We start from the raw sequence: 17,015 nt of genomic DNA on the forward strand, positions 1-17,015 counted from the left end.
CTAGCAGAACTCTGTACAGCCAATGGAGTAGAAACTAAATGACTCCCGTTCACAGGACGCGACGGACTCACGCTATCTACGGATACAGGTAGTCTAGCTTCGATCACTTCTAATCTACTAAGAATCCTATCAAAAGCTACATAGCGTGAACTATCGCGGCGTTTACGAGAGCTATGAGGGTCGTGCGATACATCACGACGCCTGGAAGTCCGATTCCGGCGGTTTGATGAACTACTATAGAGACTTCTACCAGGCGGCGTATATCGGGAATCTACACTATCGCGACGTGCTTCGCGACAACTAGAACGCCGTTTTTCGCGACTATGCCTTTGTCCCTCGAGTCGAGACGAAAGACCAGACATTTTGCTTTTATAAGAAATAAAACTTACGGCCGAGATGAGGTTCCTCCAATACTGAACACTAATAAGTACAAAATTTAGATAACAAACGGTCTAAACGCGTGGTTATCCCACTTCTGATCTTGGAAATCACAAACGATAAATATTAAAAGTAACAAAACACTCAACCTAGGAAGTTTTATTCCTTACAAAACAAATTTTAATTAACTAAAATACCACAATGAAAATTATACGCAACCAGAAGACAATCTTTTACACAACGCCACCATAAATAACAAAAAACTCCCGCGTCTGTCACGTCCGCGCGCCAATCGCCACATTTCCGGTGTTCCCAGTTCCACTCCTCTCTGTTACCCCTCACTCGGTCCGACTTGCTCTGTGGAGATTGTTTTATAAGAGTATTATGATTGTTATGTAGGATAACAATAGGTTATATATATAATCTATGTTTGCGATCTTGTTCTGATAAGTTATCTATGTCATTTTGATGACGTTTTCTACCACACCGACACCGAATTGACGTTTACGGTTAGTCAAATGTCTATCGTTTTTAACTATCAAATTGCGTCTGAGACCTGAGTACAGAAGATTTTGTAGAATTTGTTTTTCTTAAACCGGGTTGTATCCCGGGTGCTACTCCGTTTTAACAACAACGTTATTCAATAGAAATTAGTTTGCATTGAGGAAAACGTTTACGTGAATGAAACACAAAGTGTTGTGAAAACTATGGCCGTACCGTACGTGCTGTGCCTCTGGATTTTAGGGGTTTTGACATCCGTAAAAGGATTTTATTTACCCGGCTTAGCCCCAGTAAACTACTGCAAAATTGGCGAAGATAGCGGAAAGTCTTGTAAAGTATGTAAAACCTCTACTTATTGTGTACCTAAAACTTATCTTTAGAAATTTATTACTTACCACGTTTACAACCCATTGCGTATAAAAATACATTAGATGATTCATTAACAGAACTAGTTTATGTTCCACATTTAATTTATCTTGCTTAGAATAGCAATAAGACTATAATAAATATTTTTTTTAATGCTTCCAATAATTGACTGTAAATTTGATTTCAGAGTGATATTCCACTATATGTAAATAGATTGAACACCGAAGAATCAGTAATACCCTTTGAATATCACCACTTTGACTTTTGCTTATCCAATGAAGCTCAATCGCCTGTGGAGAACCTTGGTCAAGTTGTATTTGGGGAGAGAATTCGCCCGAGTCCATACAAAATAAACTTTTTAGAAAATACAACATGTCAGCATCTATGCACTAAAACTTATAGAGGCTCAGACCCTGAATCTACAAAAAAGCTTAATCTTTTGAAAATGGGTATGGCTCTTTACTATCAACATCATTGGATCATAGACAATATGCCAGTAACTTGGTGTTATCTTGTGAATGAAGGTGGGAAATCATACTGCAGTACTGGTTTCCCTATGGGATGTCAAGTACGAAGAAATTTTGTAAGTAAATTTTTTGTGTTCTATAATAATCTTTTAGTGACATTTACCAATATACAACAACATTTATTTCAAAAATATTGTTAGTAGTTAGTATTGCTAAGCTTATTATATGGCAACAGGCCTTAATAAGTAGGATAAGTGGGTAACACTATATTTATCTATAATGAATTATAGTAAAAAAATATCCTTAAATTTTTTCTTTATCAGGTTTTTTAGCCGTGTTATAAAATATATTGTAATGTCTATTTATAAAAATTAAAATAAAATAAAAGATAAAATCATCAAGCTATGCTATATGTACTTAATATTTAAGTCTCATCATTTCACATTGGGATTTGAAGAAATTATTTATTTTTATCAAACAATACAAATATTAATAGTAGACAGTAACATGTTATGTTATCTGATTATTTGATACTATCTACAGAAGGGAAATATACAATATATAAATTTAAATATTCTCTTTAATATTGATTTTTGGATTTAGTATAGTATTTAAAGGATATATATGCTATTTTAATACAAAATGTAACATTGGTACTTGTTGGGTCATTATCTCACTGGTAAACTATTTTCTCCATATTAAAGCTATACTAGCAAACAAAGTGGTTCTTGTTTCAATAGTATGTTCTAGAATATATAAAAGGTTTATATTTACACATCTCAAAATAATGCCCTGTCATACATTCTTAAAACACAGTCTAACTATTGCATCACTTACTATATTTACAACATTTTTGAGAATTTTTGGAGTAATTCTGTAAATTATCAAGGGTAATTAAAATAAGTATGTTTTAAATTTTAGGATACTTGTAATCCAATTGTAAATATATCACCAAGCAAGCTTGGAGTATACTATCTATTTAATCATGTGGATATTGATATTACCTACCACAGTGGTGGTACTGAGGAGTGGGCTGTCGGATTTGGAGAGAATGGTGGAAGAATTATTTCTGTCAAGGTAAAAATATGTATATTTGTTTTAAACTTCTGAAATAAATTGTAAGTTTAGATAACATTGGTTGTTCCATATGTCTGCTATGAGTTAGAGCTGACAAAATGTAGAAAAATTGATATAGCAAAAGTGACAAATCAATTCTATAGGTTTTTAATCTATTTCATAGCCTTTATTATCTATTTTTTTATTAAATTCAGCATAACACAATGCAACCTCATAATTTTATGTATATGAATTGGTCACCATAAAATATCAACTTGATACTGGCTTGATAAGCTCAGTAGTATAAAACTTTTTGTTTAATTCTGGTTTTAAGGAAATATTCTGAATATGTAGGTATTGACTTAAAAGGTCTTATCTAAAATTATTCTAATTCAAGGTCAAATATTATCTGTTATTTTAAATAATATTATTTTGAAACTTATGTTGAATTATTCATGAAAAAAGAAAAAATGGTGTTGGTTTACAAATTATGTAATTATTTTCTTATCAGTAATATTCAACCTCATTTTTAATTATTATATAAAGAAGAAGAAGTTGTATACAGGATGTCCGTAAAAAATCAAGGTTATATTGCAACCAAAAAAATTGGTGGTGTGCAACATGGTGTAATATTTTGATGTATCAATATATATGAACATCACAGGCAGCCTAACATTAATTAACGTTTTGAATATATTATATTGACTTAACACTGATTTATGAAAATCCTTGGACAAAGGTTGTTTAAAACCCCCAATTTCAGGTCCGACCAGCAAGTATCAACCATCAAAATCCTGAAAAGCCCGACTGCACCATTCGGAGCCCTTTGGAGATTCCAAACACCCTAACGAATGACGAAACCTTCAACATAGCATACACATACAGCGTTCATTTTATTAAGAACAATACGAATAAGTGGTCCTCAAGATGGGACTACATACTCGAATCGATGCCACAGACGAATATCCAGTGGTTTTCAATATTAAATTCACTTGTGATCGTTCTGTTCCTAAGTGGTATGGTTGCGATGATTTTGCTGCGAACCCTACATAAGGATATTGCGAGATACAATCAGATGGAGTGCGGTGAAGATGCTCAGGTATGTATATGTTAACGTAAAATTGTAAAAACCGTTAGATTGTAATCTATCGGTTATCGGTATTCGGTAGATTGTACTACACTAACTTAGTTATCATTCAAACTTCTTTGGTCAATTACAGATTAATTTTACTTCCCAACAATTTCATATAACTACCGAATAATAATACGTTAAATTGCAAGCAGTATGTTGAGTTGACAATCTTTCGACAGTTTACAATCTCGCGAGATAGATTACAATCTAACGGTTCTTACAATTTTACGGTGACATATATATATTACAGATTATAAAACCATTCATATTGGTAAATTTGTGTGATTGCATGTTAGTTTTAAGTACTATACAGTGGTAAGTGAAACAAGTAGAATACAAGAACAGCGTCTTTCCTTCAATAAAGACTAACTAGTGTTGTCTCACTTTCTTATGTTAAATATCCTTTAATTATTTTAATATAAATTACTTTTAGTCTTAAGTCCTAACTTAACTTAGATCGCAATGTTAAATGAAGTTATTGTGCAGACAGTTTATTAAAAAAAATCAACAAAGGAATTGACAAAATATAGCCTAAATTATGTTCCTATGTCAGTTTAAAATTTCTTTTTAACATAACACAACTTAGACAATGGTTCCAAAAGAATTGTGGTCAGAAATTGACATATTTCTGTGGCTGTTTCACTCTTCTATTTTATCTTTTATGAAGCGTCATAGGAGAAAAAAGATGCACACACGTTAATGTGTCTTCGAATTCCAATAAAATTAACTGTTATGAAGCGTCAACTGAAAGCAATCTGTTTTATAGATTAATTTGTACACTTTGCTGATGGTGTGTTTTAATTTCAGGAAGAGTTTGGGTGGAAGTTAGTTCATGGAGATGTGTTTAGACCCCCTCGTCGCGGTATGTTGTTAGCTGTATTCCTTGGATCTGGTTCGCAGGTAACAAGTTTTGTTATTTAATAGATTAAACAATGTTTTTTTTATTATTTTTTTAACTTGTAGGAAACCTTTATAATCCACATCCTTACAGATTAGTTAGAATTTTATAATATTCATGTGTATTTCTCACTTGAAGCATTTGTGATATGTGCATATTAATAGCAAATCATATACACAGTTGAGATTTTTTTTTTATGGCTCTGGCACGGTTTGTGCATTAGCCAGCGTCAAGTATAAGATTTTTATAATTCGTGCTTGCCTTAGAAATTCGACCGTGTCCTCCATGTACGGTTTAGGCACTCGCCCGGTACCGCACAACCCTCCCAAAGGCCGAGAACAAATTTAAATTAAATTAAAACTTGCCCTCGAACCGGGAATCGAACCCGGTACCCCTCACCTAGCTGCCACTTAATAAGACCGCTAGGCTATGAGGCCCCCAAGTTGAGATTTTCACATATTATGTCGGATGCCATGTTTGTTGCCATGGTTACCATATTCTTACATCAAGCGACACATTTTTAAAACAAATTTGCTTGTAATGTAAAACTTCATGTATGATATTTTTGGATGATTACAGGTGTTCGGTATGACGCTAGTGACCCTAGCCTTTGCCTGCCTGGGATTCCTCTCACCGGCGAATAGAGGAGCCCTAATGACCTGCGCTCTAGTTGTTTGGGTTCTCCTTGGAGCTGCCGCGGGTTACGTCAGCGCACGGATCTACAAGAGCTTCGGGGGACGACGGTGGAAGAGCAATATACTGCTGACGTCCATGCTGTGTCCCGGGTAAGTTCTGAGCTGGGCTGAGCTCTGAGGTCGTACATTCTAACCACGGCTCTGTATTATTTAGCGGCGGTATCACTTAACATCAGATGGGCCTCTTGTAAAATTTAAAATAATAAATGGTATATGATAACATGTAAATTGTAATCAATAAATGAAGGTTGACTTCATTGCGCACACACAAAATTTCAGGAAATCGATCGATACCTTCTTTATATTTTTATCTATTGCAGTATAGATAATTATTATAGATATAATAATTAAATAAAATAAATCAGATTTTCTTAGTTTCAAAATTCGTAAAGCCAAATGACTTAAAAGTAGTTTAGAACTGCATTAATGTGTTGTACGTGAGTGGTAATAAACCGTGATAATTATATAATATGTCGGAGAAATATCGACTTTATCGATATTGACATAAGTGTCATATAGGTAAAGTTTGAGCATAAAGGACACGAATAATTATAGTAAAATATTTAATTTAGATTCCTTTCAGAAAGCACTACAATTAACGCTTTAGCTTAGATTATATTTATCAAAGTTTTAATCACTTAAATTCCAACGTCTAATCCACGATGCTCCACTGAATACTCAATCAGAACATCGCGTCCCTGTACGCACTGACAAAAGTCAAGATGGCGCCTCGACCCCACTCGAGACATTTGCTCTGCTCAGATTGGTCATGACAATATTCATACTTTTATTCGTTGAGTAATAAATTATAAAGCCATTAAATAATAACAAAACAATAATAATTAAATTGTCATTCAAATATAGGTGTCTTTCCTCCAACTCCGATTTTGTTCCCTTTGGAATCCCCGGGGTTCAAGTGCTCAGGCGCTAATTACAGATTTAAGTTGGCAACTGTTAGATAGTACCGGTGACCCCAGAGCTGGTGCTTTCCTAGCTCAACGAATAAGTATCGCAATACAGCGAGGAAATGCTGCCAGCGATAGGTACCACTGTCACGGGACCAAACTTCTTAAATTTTATTAATTAGATAGTTATAAAAAAAGGCTAATTACATGCTCTATTTAGTGAGAAAATCATTCAAATGTCTTTCACCAAGAACACTCTTAAAGATATATAAATGTTACATTAGACCACAATTAGAGTATGCCTACATTTGGGATCCTTATTTCATAAAGGATATTAGCTTGAAAGGGTTTAAAGAAAAGCTCCGAAAATGATTAGGTCACTCAGGAACAAATCTTATAATGAGCGTCTGAAAGCACTTGACCTTACTGATTTAGGATGTAGGCGATTAAGAGGAAATCTCATTGAAACCTATAAAATCATCACTGGCCACTATTGTGTTCCAGGAATTGAGAAGCTCTTTATTTTAAGTGAATATACACATTTGAGGGGTAGTCAGGAGGTCTTTAAAATTTAAGACTACTCAACATAAAACTCAAAATATTATAAAAAATACACTAGCAGCTTATTAAGCTAAAATAATAATAATACATGCGTATTTATAGAAGAAATCTCAATGATTAACCAACAATGTAAATCAATGGTCTCAACATTCCCTGACATATATATTAGAGCCTTCCCTTGACCCAATACAATAGGCAAAGATAATCTAGAATAAAAGATTTTGTTTTCCACGAATTTCATTGTTACTTTTGTACAGGGTGGTCTTTTCGATCTTCTTCATCCTTAACCTTGTGCTGTGGGGTAAGGGATCGTCGGCAGCAATTCCCTTCTCGACTCTTGTGGCTCTCCTCGCTTTGTGGTTCGGAGTTTCGGTACCATTAACATTTATCGGCGCCTACTTTGGATTTAGGAAGAGGGTAAGTTATTATTTATGTCTTCAGTGTTAGCCTAGGCCCTTAAGTCTCCTGAACATACATATTTACAGATTTTGGTAACTTTATATTAACTTAATTACATAACTTCCAGGAGAAAACATAATATTGCAATGGACATTGCAGTGCATAGAATTCTGACAGCTATAATTTTTTGACAGTGATGCCAGCTAAAGAATAAAATAAAGTAATTAAAGTTAATTCGATATATTGTTCGTGATATTGAAATATTTTTTATTTTTGTATTAGGTCACTTGAGTAAGTAAATATTTAGATGTGCCTTGTACGTAAAACATAAAATACGTAGCATTTTTTTTATTGCCAAATAAAAAAAAATGCTACGTATTATTTTTATTATATATTAAAATAATTAATTTTTTTTATTAAAAATAAGTCAAATTTGTCCATTTTTCGGTGGAGAACTATTTTAGTAGCAACACTTATGAAACGTCAGAATTCTACGAAATGAAAAATCAGAGTATAGGTAAAAGTATTTTGAGCAGGTCAAATTTTTGGGATTTATTAAACTAGCTTAAATTTAGGTATATTAAAATATAGCAGGCTAAAAATCAGCTCTGTTCAACTGCGATTTCTGTCATTTATAAACGAATTGTGTAACAATTTTTTATATCAGAATACAATCAAAAATTTAATTCCCACAGATTTTAGACCACCCTGTGCGTACGAACCAAATCCCTCGTCAAATTCCCGAACAGTCTCTCTACACACAACCCGTTCCCGGGATCATTATGGGAGGAGTTCTGCCGTTTGGATGCATCTTTATTCAATTGTTCTTTATTCTCAATTCTCTATGGTCCAGCCAGGTCAGTAAATTTACCCATTTTTAAGCTTTAATGTGTCTTTATTAAATATTAAATCAAAAGACAATGTTTGACATGATATTCATTATTAGGAAGTTTCTCTATGTATTGTTCTAAGCTTTTATTTTCCGTGGCTTTTTTAAATAATAGTTTTTCTTATGAATATATTTTTCTCTTTCATTAAGATAGGGCATCTACATCATATTTTTTAATATTACTCAAAAATCAGAAATTCTAAAAAATAAATTATTATGGAATATAAGATACAGTATCACTTAGTGTTATTACATTTGAATCGGTAGACAACCCTACTCATCGGCAAACAAGACAGAGGGTGTAGGCCGAGAGAAAAAGTCTTTTAACATAGCAAATCATCAAACAACACTTATTTTAAATCAAATATCGAATATATGAAAATATATTTTCAGATGTACTACATGTTCGGTTTCCTCTTCCTCGTGTTCATGATTCTGGTAATCACCTGTTCCGAGACCACGATCCTCCTCTGCTACTTCCACCTCTGCGCCGAAGACTACCACTGGTGGTGGAGGGCCTTCCTCAGCTCTGGGTCCACCGCTGGCTACCTCTTCATATACTGCTGCCACTACTTCGTCACAAAACTGAATATTGAGGATGCTGTCTCTACGTTCCTCTACTTTGGGTATACAACGATAATGGTATTTTTGTTCTTCCTTCTGACAGGTACTATTGGTTTTATGGCTTGCTTCTGGTTTGTTCGGAAGATATACAGTGTTGTTAAGGTTGATTAAGGTGTTCCGGAGTCAAAATTATGGTAGCAGTTGTGACATCGTTCTTTATCAAAGTCCTAGGTGTATTGTAATTTATAAAGTTAAATCATAAGAAACTATTAAATAAAAATAGACGATACTTTAATTTTTTTTTTTAATTCAATCACTAGTTTTGGTAGGAGACATTCAAAATCTATAAAGTATTATTGTTTATGTGCCTATTGTTCATATATATGAAAATAATAAAACTGTATATAGAACCTGTAAAGGTTATATTTACCAGGGCTGAATGAATAGTCTCTAAGATTGAAAGTCTAAGCGCTAAGAAGGCCTTGCTTGTCACTTTATTGGAGGCACGCAAATTATCGAAAGTCTAAATTTTTTAGTAGGATTTTGTTTGGATAATTTTGGCTCTTTAAAAAAATTGGTTAAAAATAGATTTTTTACTATTTTTCTGGTAATTTACCGATATTTTCGATAGCAATCGTCAAAATTGTATGTTATTTGTCATATGGGAGAAATATTAGCTAAGTGTAAGATTCGGAGTCGAAAGCTTAGCCTCCCACTAATTTCTGGCAAATAAGTTGGTCCCCATAATTTGATTGACAATATTTTTTCTTACTAAATGTGTAACGGATGACCAAATAACGTACCGCTAACCATAGTCTATGTTAGTACAGATATCGGCAAACATCTTGAACAAATGTCCTTGCCTCCGCAGAAGCGATTATTAGGTAATACTGGGCGGGCAGTGGTGCGCGGAAATGCGCAAACATTCCCCCACTCCCTTGTTTAATGCTCAAGAAGTTTGCCGGTATCTGTATCTCGGGGTTAATATCACGAATTATATATTAAGGGTGGGATGGATTCACTCGGCCTTTTAGTAAAACGTGGACGTACGGTATTTGTTACCATGGTTACTATAGTAATTTAACTGTAGTCCTGGTTTTAATAAAGCCGTGGCTTCATATAAAGACATCTACCGTTCTTTATGTATGTACTTGGCTATATGTCGGGTTATACCCGACACTAAGTTTTAACAGAAATCGAACCCAAAAGCAAAGCAACATTTTATACGTAGCTTTAACCACACAACTGATTTTAATATAAGATTGCAATGCGTTTTCATGACTTAACTGCTGAACTGATTTCGGTAAAATATAAATATGGTTCTTAAATTAGGTTACATATTTAAAAACTTAAATGTTTAAAAATGCGTTTGGTTAATAATTAAAACATGTCATTACTAACAATTTTAATTCTATAAACAGTATTTAATAAGTCAGCATGATAATACTTATTTTCTATTATGTTATGTATTTTAAATTTAATAGAAATTTAATTTATATTCGGTGTACAAGGTCATTGCTTTTGTTTATAAAATTATATATAAATTAGCTTTTCTCTTTTTCTAACTTTATGGTAAGCGATTAGCTGTTTTCACTAATATCTGAATTACAAAGCGGGATTGCTATGAATTTATTTTGCCTTGGTCTATTGGCAATTGTCACTGTCAATGTTTAATATAGATTCTAGAGGAATATAGATAATAATGTCAATTGAAAAAAAAAATGTGTTTGTTTCTACTTATGACGTATTGGTTGTTAGAGCTATTTCTCGTATCGTATTACGTGTTAGAAAAAGATGAACACATTTTGTAATATTTAAGAAAATACTACTAACTTCTGCACTAAAATGATTCAAATTTCAATTTAATTCAGAAGCTTTAAAAAAAAAACATTTAATCATGTAGGTAACATAATGTACACTTATGACTCGTCAGTAAAGAAATACAAATTAATGCTTCCAATTTTACATTTACTGCCAGTGTTAAGCGATTTCAATAAACAATAGACGCGAGATTGTCGAAAGCTTAGCGTACTTTTGACATGCTAATATCAATATATCTATGGTTGACAAACCTGAAAAATAAAACACTTTTCATCAGTCCTATTGTAATGTTTCCGTCCGGAAACATACTTTGTCTAATTTTTTTTAAAGTTTATTCTGTTATTAGTGAAAGCAGCTCCAAGTGGTGATAAAATGTCCATGTATGCGACCGAATAGTTTATTTTACCTTAAGTCATTATTTTCTAATAGATTTATTATCCTCCATATGTATTATCACTACACAACTAATGTGAACAGGTTGTACATATTATTTTGACAATTCCTAACAATTCAAGATGGCCGAGACCATAGACAACTTTAGCTCAAGATTAAACACAAAATTGGTTGATACCTTATTTCGACAGTAAATTTCGAATGTAAATATTTTAAAATCTATGAAAGTTTGCACAACGCCACGTTTTTCATAGATACCTACTAGATTATAGATAGTACTTAAGAATCGATATTTGGTGTTAAAATAATGTATTTTAATTTCCAATCTAGACAATGGTTCAATGATAGACTTCATTAGAATCTAGCAGCTAAACCTTTGTTGCCTATAATAAACGTTCTTAAGTACATTGTCTAGGCAATTGCATTTAGTTGAGTAGTTTCATTATGTTTATAGTGATTTATTAATTTTTTTATCTTTAGTTAACCTATGTGTGTATATTTTAAGGTAACTAGTTCGAGAATGCTTCATATTGTAACTATTGAAGTTGTATAAACAATAAATTGATTATTTTATAACTGCTCTTTATTTCAACATCATAAATTGGCTAATTATATATTAATTATTAATTTCCAAAGTATAGGATGCATTCATTCTTGTACTTATTATGATCTATTTATTTATGTATCTTAAGTTATTATTTATTTATGTTCCCCTAAGTTAGTTTCCAATTTTCCACTACCTTCATCTCGTAGACAGGTACGAAGTAGCTTGTGTTCTCAGATCCAAATTAATCGGGAACGGTACAATGTGATTCACTCTTAAAGCAACAAGACTTCTAGTTACTGTCACTGCTTTCGGAAAGCTCAGCTTTATCCTTTGGCAAGACAGTCTTCTTTTTGGTATACTTTCGTTTTCTATCAATTTTCGTCTTTCTAAATATTTCTATCGCTTTCATTTTATTCTCTAATAGACTCTGTTTAGCTTTTTCTTTTTGTGGAATTAATTCATGGCAAGCGTCGGTTTTTGGTACGATAAAGTTAAATTCCGGTTTTTCGTTGGACTTTGCTACTTTGACAATTCCATTAATATTTTTGAGTTCATCATTTTCAGCTTTTCTCTTGCGAGCTTTTCCTTTTTTATCCTTTTTATTAGTAACATCTTCAACGACATTTTGTGAGTTAGGGTCCATTTTTTGTACAGCTGCCTTAACTCGTTTGCTCATTTGCTCGTCGAGAGATTCACACACGATTTTCCGTTTAAAATAGTCGTGGACCGTTTTTTGATTTTTTCTATCAAGCAACCTTTTTAAAACCGGCTTTATTATTTCGTCTACTTTGTTTTGGGACCAACCAAATTTATCTTTTGTGTAATCTCGTAAAATTGTTATGTCTATGTTTCCCCATGTGAACTTTTCTTTACTCTTTTCAACATTTGGCTCTAGATAGGCTTGTACAACCTGAAAATTTAAATATAAAAATATTTTTCTGCTTTTTTATTACGCTTAAATATCTAAAAAAAACCGACGGGTTGTACTCCGGGACTTCCGGCAGAAGTGAAAACTTGAATATTAACGTTGTGCATTTTTGATATTTTGGAATGGTTAGGGAATAATTTTGCACGAATTACTTTTATATATATATAATTATATATATAAAAGTACTATAATTTATGTGGTAGAATACAATATTTATTGATTGCGCTATCGTACACAAACATGACAATTTATATTACATTAAATACGCCGCGCCAGCTGTCTACTTTCCATCCGTCTTACGAATTTTCGATCAGGTCACGTGTCCTGACGCGAGTTTAACACACTTTTACCCATTCCAAAAAAAGTGTTCAAATCCGCTAAAGAAGTTTTCACTTCAAAAATTCGAGTATTCAGCGATTTTATGGTAGAAATAGATGGAATTATAGTATTGGCTGGTGTCTAAGGATACAATTCGAGTCTTAGCGCTGAGTATGTCTTCCGTAGTTAAAAACCAATATGATTTTGTCATATCACTAAGATACTAATAATATCTTGATTAAAAATATAATGTGCCAAAGCCGCTTTTTAGATGTAAAATAATTCAATGTTATAACTTACCCTAATACTAGGAAACTCATCAGTGAGCGAAACATTTTTTAATTTTTTCTTAAGCTTAATATTATCCGTTCTCTTTCCTGCTCTAACCCATTGCTTAAACTCTTGAAGACCAGTCACAATTTGCTGGTACTGTGCTTGGTTTGACATCTCACTAAGTTTTTTCTTATTAAATGGAAATGATGCAAGTATTTCCATTGCAGTCACTGGTCCTATTCCATTAACACCAGTTGTATAATCGCTTCCAACTAATAGGGCTAGCAGGATCAGTTGCTCCCTACTTAGATCTAAAAAATGCCTTACTTTAATATGCAAGCCCATATAAGTTTTACCTTAATTTTATGTTATAAACCCTTGCTTGTAATTATTAAAGTCAATTGACACCTATACTCTGATTTTTAATTCCGTAGAATTCTGACAGCTATCATTTTTTGACATGTCAGAGATGGCAAACCTTTTTGGCCGTGCACATTCAATTTCAATACGAGTCTGAACATCTGAGTCTATACATACATTTTATTTTTTAGTGAATGTATCCATTTTATCCATGGTTTAACGGCGAGTGATAATTACGTGCCTTTTCATCACAAACAGTAAAAAACGCACAAGATAACATTTTATTTTTTGATTCCAGCTAAAGAATAAAATAAAGTTAATTCGATATATTGATCGTGATATTGAAATAAGTGTTATTTTAGTATTAGGTCACTTGAGTAAGTAAATATTTAGATTTACCTTTTTGTAGGTAAAACATAAAAAATACGTAGATTTTTTTTTAATTGTCCTCAAATAAGTCAAATTTGACCCTTTTTCGGTGGAGAACTTTTTTAGTAGCATCACTTATAGAAATGTCAGAATTCTACGGAATTAAAAATCAGAGTATAGCTTCAAACAAAGTTTCATTTATTTGAACATTCTTCCAACAACCACCACCAAACTTAACCAAGGAAACTTAAATATTGTCAGAATCTGATTAATATGTTTGAAGTTTAAAAAAAACAATTGTCTTGGGGTTCTGGTTACAATTGTACAGTGTGTACAATTTTGCATGCGTAAAAAGTATGTGCCTGATTAAATAATAAAATTATACTTACTAAATGATCTCTCAATCCTTTCACTCAAGAATTGAAGGACATGTTTCTTCTGATTAAAAAAGTTTTTGTAAACAGTTTTTCCTCCAAATAGCCAAATATCACTGTCGTCGGTAATCGTGCCATCGGTCAATTTGGCATCCTCCAAAAATGCGCATTGCGCCTCCGCTTCCATTGGCGCTACAATATAAGGAATGCCAAAAACCTGAAGAAGTTCTTGCGCATCTTTAGTCATTTGTTCAGAAATATTTCTACCAACGCGATCAAGCCGTCCTTTTTGATGTAATAATTCTTGTTGTTCATTTTCCATTTCTACTTCCATTGTTTGTAGTCTTTCTTTAGTAATAGGTTCAATGGGATTTTTAGGTGCTTCTTCTGGATATTTTAAAAGGGAATTTTCAGAAGACTCTCCCGCTAAATCGCCTATTTCTTTCTCATATTCAATGTTTACACCACTCTCAGCCGTAGATTGATTATCTTTCCTACACTCAATATTTTTTATTAGTGTATCGGTTTTGACACTTACTTTATCTTGTGCCGTTTCATTATCTGTCTTTGAAGCAATTATTTCATTTATTGGAAGAACGCTAACATCTTTTAAAGGTGCCTCTTTAATTTGTTGCATTTTTATAGGTGACAAAATTTGGTTTCCATTTTTAGAAGATACCTCTTGTTTACTTTCAAAAACATCAGAAAAGATGTCATCTTCAATGTTATCTTCTAAATTTAATGTCAACTGCACAACTGGTTTTGGTTGGCTTTCTGTTTCAGATACCTCTTCAAAGTCATCATCACTAGAGTTTGATAGATTTGAAGTATCATCTAGACTTATGATTGCTTTTGAATTTTCTTTTGATGAATCAAGGTTTATTACATCCTCCTTTTTATTTTCCACATATAAAATAGATGAATCATTATTGATAACATTGTTTTCTGTTCTTTGCATAACCTTTATAGTTGTGTTGCCTAAAGTGGGGTCTGCATTATTGTCATCAAAACAAGAGGTTGACATTTGAGGATTACTTAATTCTTCTTCACTACTTACTTCAACTTCATCCTCTATAATTGTTTTTTCGTTATTAAGCTGAGCTATTATTTCTTCAACATTAATTTCTTTTGCTTTGGGTTTTTGTTTATTTTTAACCAGGACAATATCATCAATGGCTTTATGTGTAAAATCACTGTACTGCATTATGTAAGCTTTAGCAGATGTAATATTTTGGGGTATGTATTCCTCTTCTTCGTCAGAATAATCTGAATTAGAATCTGTCATACAAGAAGTCCAAGACTCATCTGCTTTTGAAGTTGATGCACAAACTGAATGTTCTGGTTCATCTACACATTCAAGAGACATTTTTATTGCTTTCTGTAAGTCATCTTCAAGTTCATCAAATTTAGTTTCTTCATTTGAATTAGCTTTTATCTCAATTGCTTCAGTTTCTAATTTATTTTCATTTTCCAACTCCATTTCCTTCTTTTTTTTAGCATCAGCTAAAGCCTGTTTCACATTATTTATTAGCAGATACCGAGTTGTTTGATCTGAAGCTATACGACGAGAGGGAAAATCTTCAATATTTGTATTAATACCTTCTTCATTAAGTAGTGTTTCCAAATCATTTAAAGACATTCCGACATCTCCTATTTCTTTTTCTGTTTCTTCAATACATTCTTGCACCTTTCTTCTCTTCAACAATCTTTGCATCTGTAATCATAATATAATCTATAATCTTTATTGTTTATAAATAATTAGTTTTATTAGAAAAGACTAACCTGAAAATCAGAAAAGCTATCACTTTTCTTTGGTAATGTGTGTAATTTTCCCCATGAGTTCATTTTCCTTGTCTCTTTTAATTCCAATAAAAGGTCATATTTTTCTTTAGATGGCATGTTTTTGAAGTCTTGAGATTCCAAATCCACGGTGTGTAAGTCAACAGTGGAAGCGCTTGAGGTATCTTCATCATCTGATCTAATCAAATCAGAAATTCCAAGATTTATTTGTTATGAAATTAAATATTCTATTTTAATCAACATTAATTACATACTCTGTGTCACTTTTTGTCTCTTTTTGGGGCAATGCAGGTAATTTAAAGATATCCTCATCATTTTCATTTGTATTGATTTTCTTGGGAGATATTTGTTTACCCAGAAGTGCACCCACAGCAGTTTTTTTGCCAATTAATAGAGCAAGCTCTCGTTTTATGCGCTCTGATTCTGAGTTGTACTTTAACTTGTTATCTTGTCTTTTAGCCTAGAATAAGATATTTTTACATCATCAAGTAATAATTTTGGAATGAGTGTAAGAAATAGACTGATAACTTACAATAGTTTGTCTTTTTAAATCAGGAACTCCTCCGTCAAATACAAATACAGGTTTAATTCTAAAATATAATAATTTACATAATCTCTGAAACAATCCTACAAGGTGAGCATTTGGTAGTGGTGCACCTTTTGCATCTTGGTATCCTTTGACCATCTGATGCAACCATATAGAAATATCTGTGAAATTTAAACACATTTTCTAAGACTGTTGGGAACCCCGAATGAAAGAACAGAAAGGTTAGTTATGTTAATTGTAATTCATACCAACAGCTAAAATTTTGTTCTCTAGGGTTTCAACCGGCACTGGTTTCCCTGCCGGCTCAATAAGTCGCCATAAACCAGTAACTCCCATTGCATAAATTTAATTGTTTCCAAATGATTTTGTTTTGATTAAACTTCAAATATAAATAATGCAGTATATAATATAACAAAGGTCGTTTCCCACGAGATCTACGGTCAATCGCCGGCCTCTTCCTCACACAGCGCAACC

General features: G+C 32.7%; 2 protein-coding genes across 3 annotated transcripts; one reads left to right on the plus strand and one right to left on the minus strand.

Moving 5' to 3' along the window:
• The first annotated feature begins 913 nt into the window (after nucleotides 1-913).
• LOC125055862 (transmembrane 9 superfamily member 2) lies at nucleotides 914-9,106 on the plus strand. Its single transcript, XM_047658517.1, has 9 exons — nucleotides 914-1,214; nucleotides 1,433-1,828; nucleotides 2,634-2,789; nucleotides 3,532-3,867; nucleotides 4,708-4,800; nucleotides 5,378-5,583; nucleotides 7,217-7,376; nucleotides 8,054-8,215; nucleotides 8,641-9,106. Exons 1-9 carry the CDS (start codon nucleotides 1,086-1,088, stop codon nucleotides 8,980-8,982), a joined length of 1,980 nt encoding a protein of 659 aa, XP_047514473.1. The 5' UTR covers nucleotides 914-1,085; the 3' UTR covers nucleotides 8,983-9,106.
• Nucleotides 9,107-11,586: 2,480 nt separating this feature from the next.
• LOC125055857 (DNA excision repair protein ERCC-5) lies at nucleotides 11,587-16,926 on the minus strand. Of its 2 annotated transcripts, none has more exons than XM_047658508.1 (7): nucleotides 16,790-16,926; nucleotides 16,527-16,702; nucleotides 16,249-16,454; nucleotides 15,977-16,172; nucleotides 14,210-15,908; nucleotides 13,119-13,402; nucleotides 11,587-12,482 (listed from the first exon to the last, which is right to left on the minus strand). In XM_047658508.1, exons 1-7 carry the CDS (start codon nucleotides 16,875-16,877, stop codon nucleotides 11,862-11,864), a joined length of 3,270 nt encoding a protein of 1,089 aa, XP_047514464.1. In that variant the 5' UTR covers nucleotides 16,878-16,926; the 3' UTR covers nucleotides 11,587-11,861. The 2 variants fall into 2 exon arrangements, with proteins under 2 accessions (XP_047514464.1, XP_047514465.1); XM_047658509.1 differs by having other exon boundaries at nucleotides 16,794-16,908.
• Between the last annotated feature and the right edge of the window lie 89 nt (nucleotides 16,927-17,015).

This window comes from Pieris napi, chromosome 14 (genome assembly GCF_905475465.1).
Source record: "Pieris napi chromosome 14, ilPieNapi1.2, whole genome shotgun sequence".
Lineage (NCBI taxonomy): Eukaryota > Metazoa > Arthropoda > Insecta > Lepidoptera > Pieridae > Pieris > Pieris napi.

What these genes read in the sequence shown, in the direction of transcription:
- LOC125055857 (XM_047658508.1), bottom strand. Translation starts at nt 16,877, where the DNA reads ATGGGAGTTACTGGTTTATGGCGACTTATTGAGCCGGCAGGGAAACCA. An exon ending in ATTTAAAAAGACAAACTATT is followed by an intron (nt 16,455 to 16,526) that starts GTAAGTTATCAG and finishes ATCTTATTCTAG; the next exon opens with GCTAAAAGACAAGATAACAA. An exon ending in ATGAGTTTCCTAGTATTAGG is followed by an intron (nt 12,483 to 13,118) that starts GTAAGTTATAAC and finishes TTAAATTTTCAG; the next exon opens with GTTGTACAAGCCTATCTAGA.
- LOC125055862 (XM_047658517.1), top strand. Translation starts at nt 1,086, where the DNA reads ATGGCCGTACCGTACGTGCTGTGCCTCTGGATTTTAGGGGTTTTGACA. An exon ending in GTCAAGTACGAAGAAATTTT is followed by an intron (nt 1,829 to 2,633) that starts GTAAGTAAATTT and finishes TTTAAATTTTAG; the next exon opens with GATACTTGTAATCCAATTGT. An exon ending in TCCTTGGATCTGGTTCGCAG is followed by an intron (nt 4,801 to 5,377) that starts GTAACAAGTTTT and finishes GGATGATTACAG; the next exon opens with GTGTTCGGTATGACGCTAGT.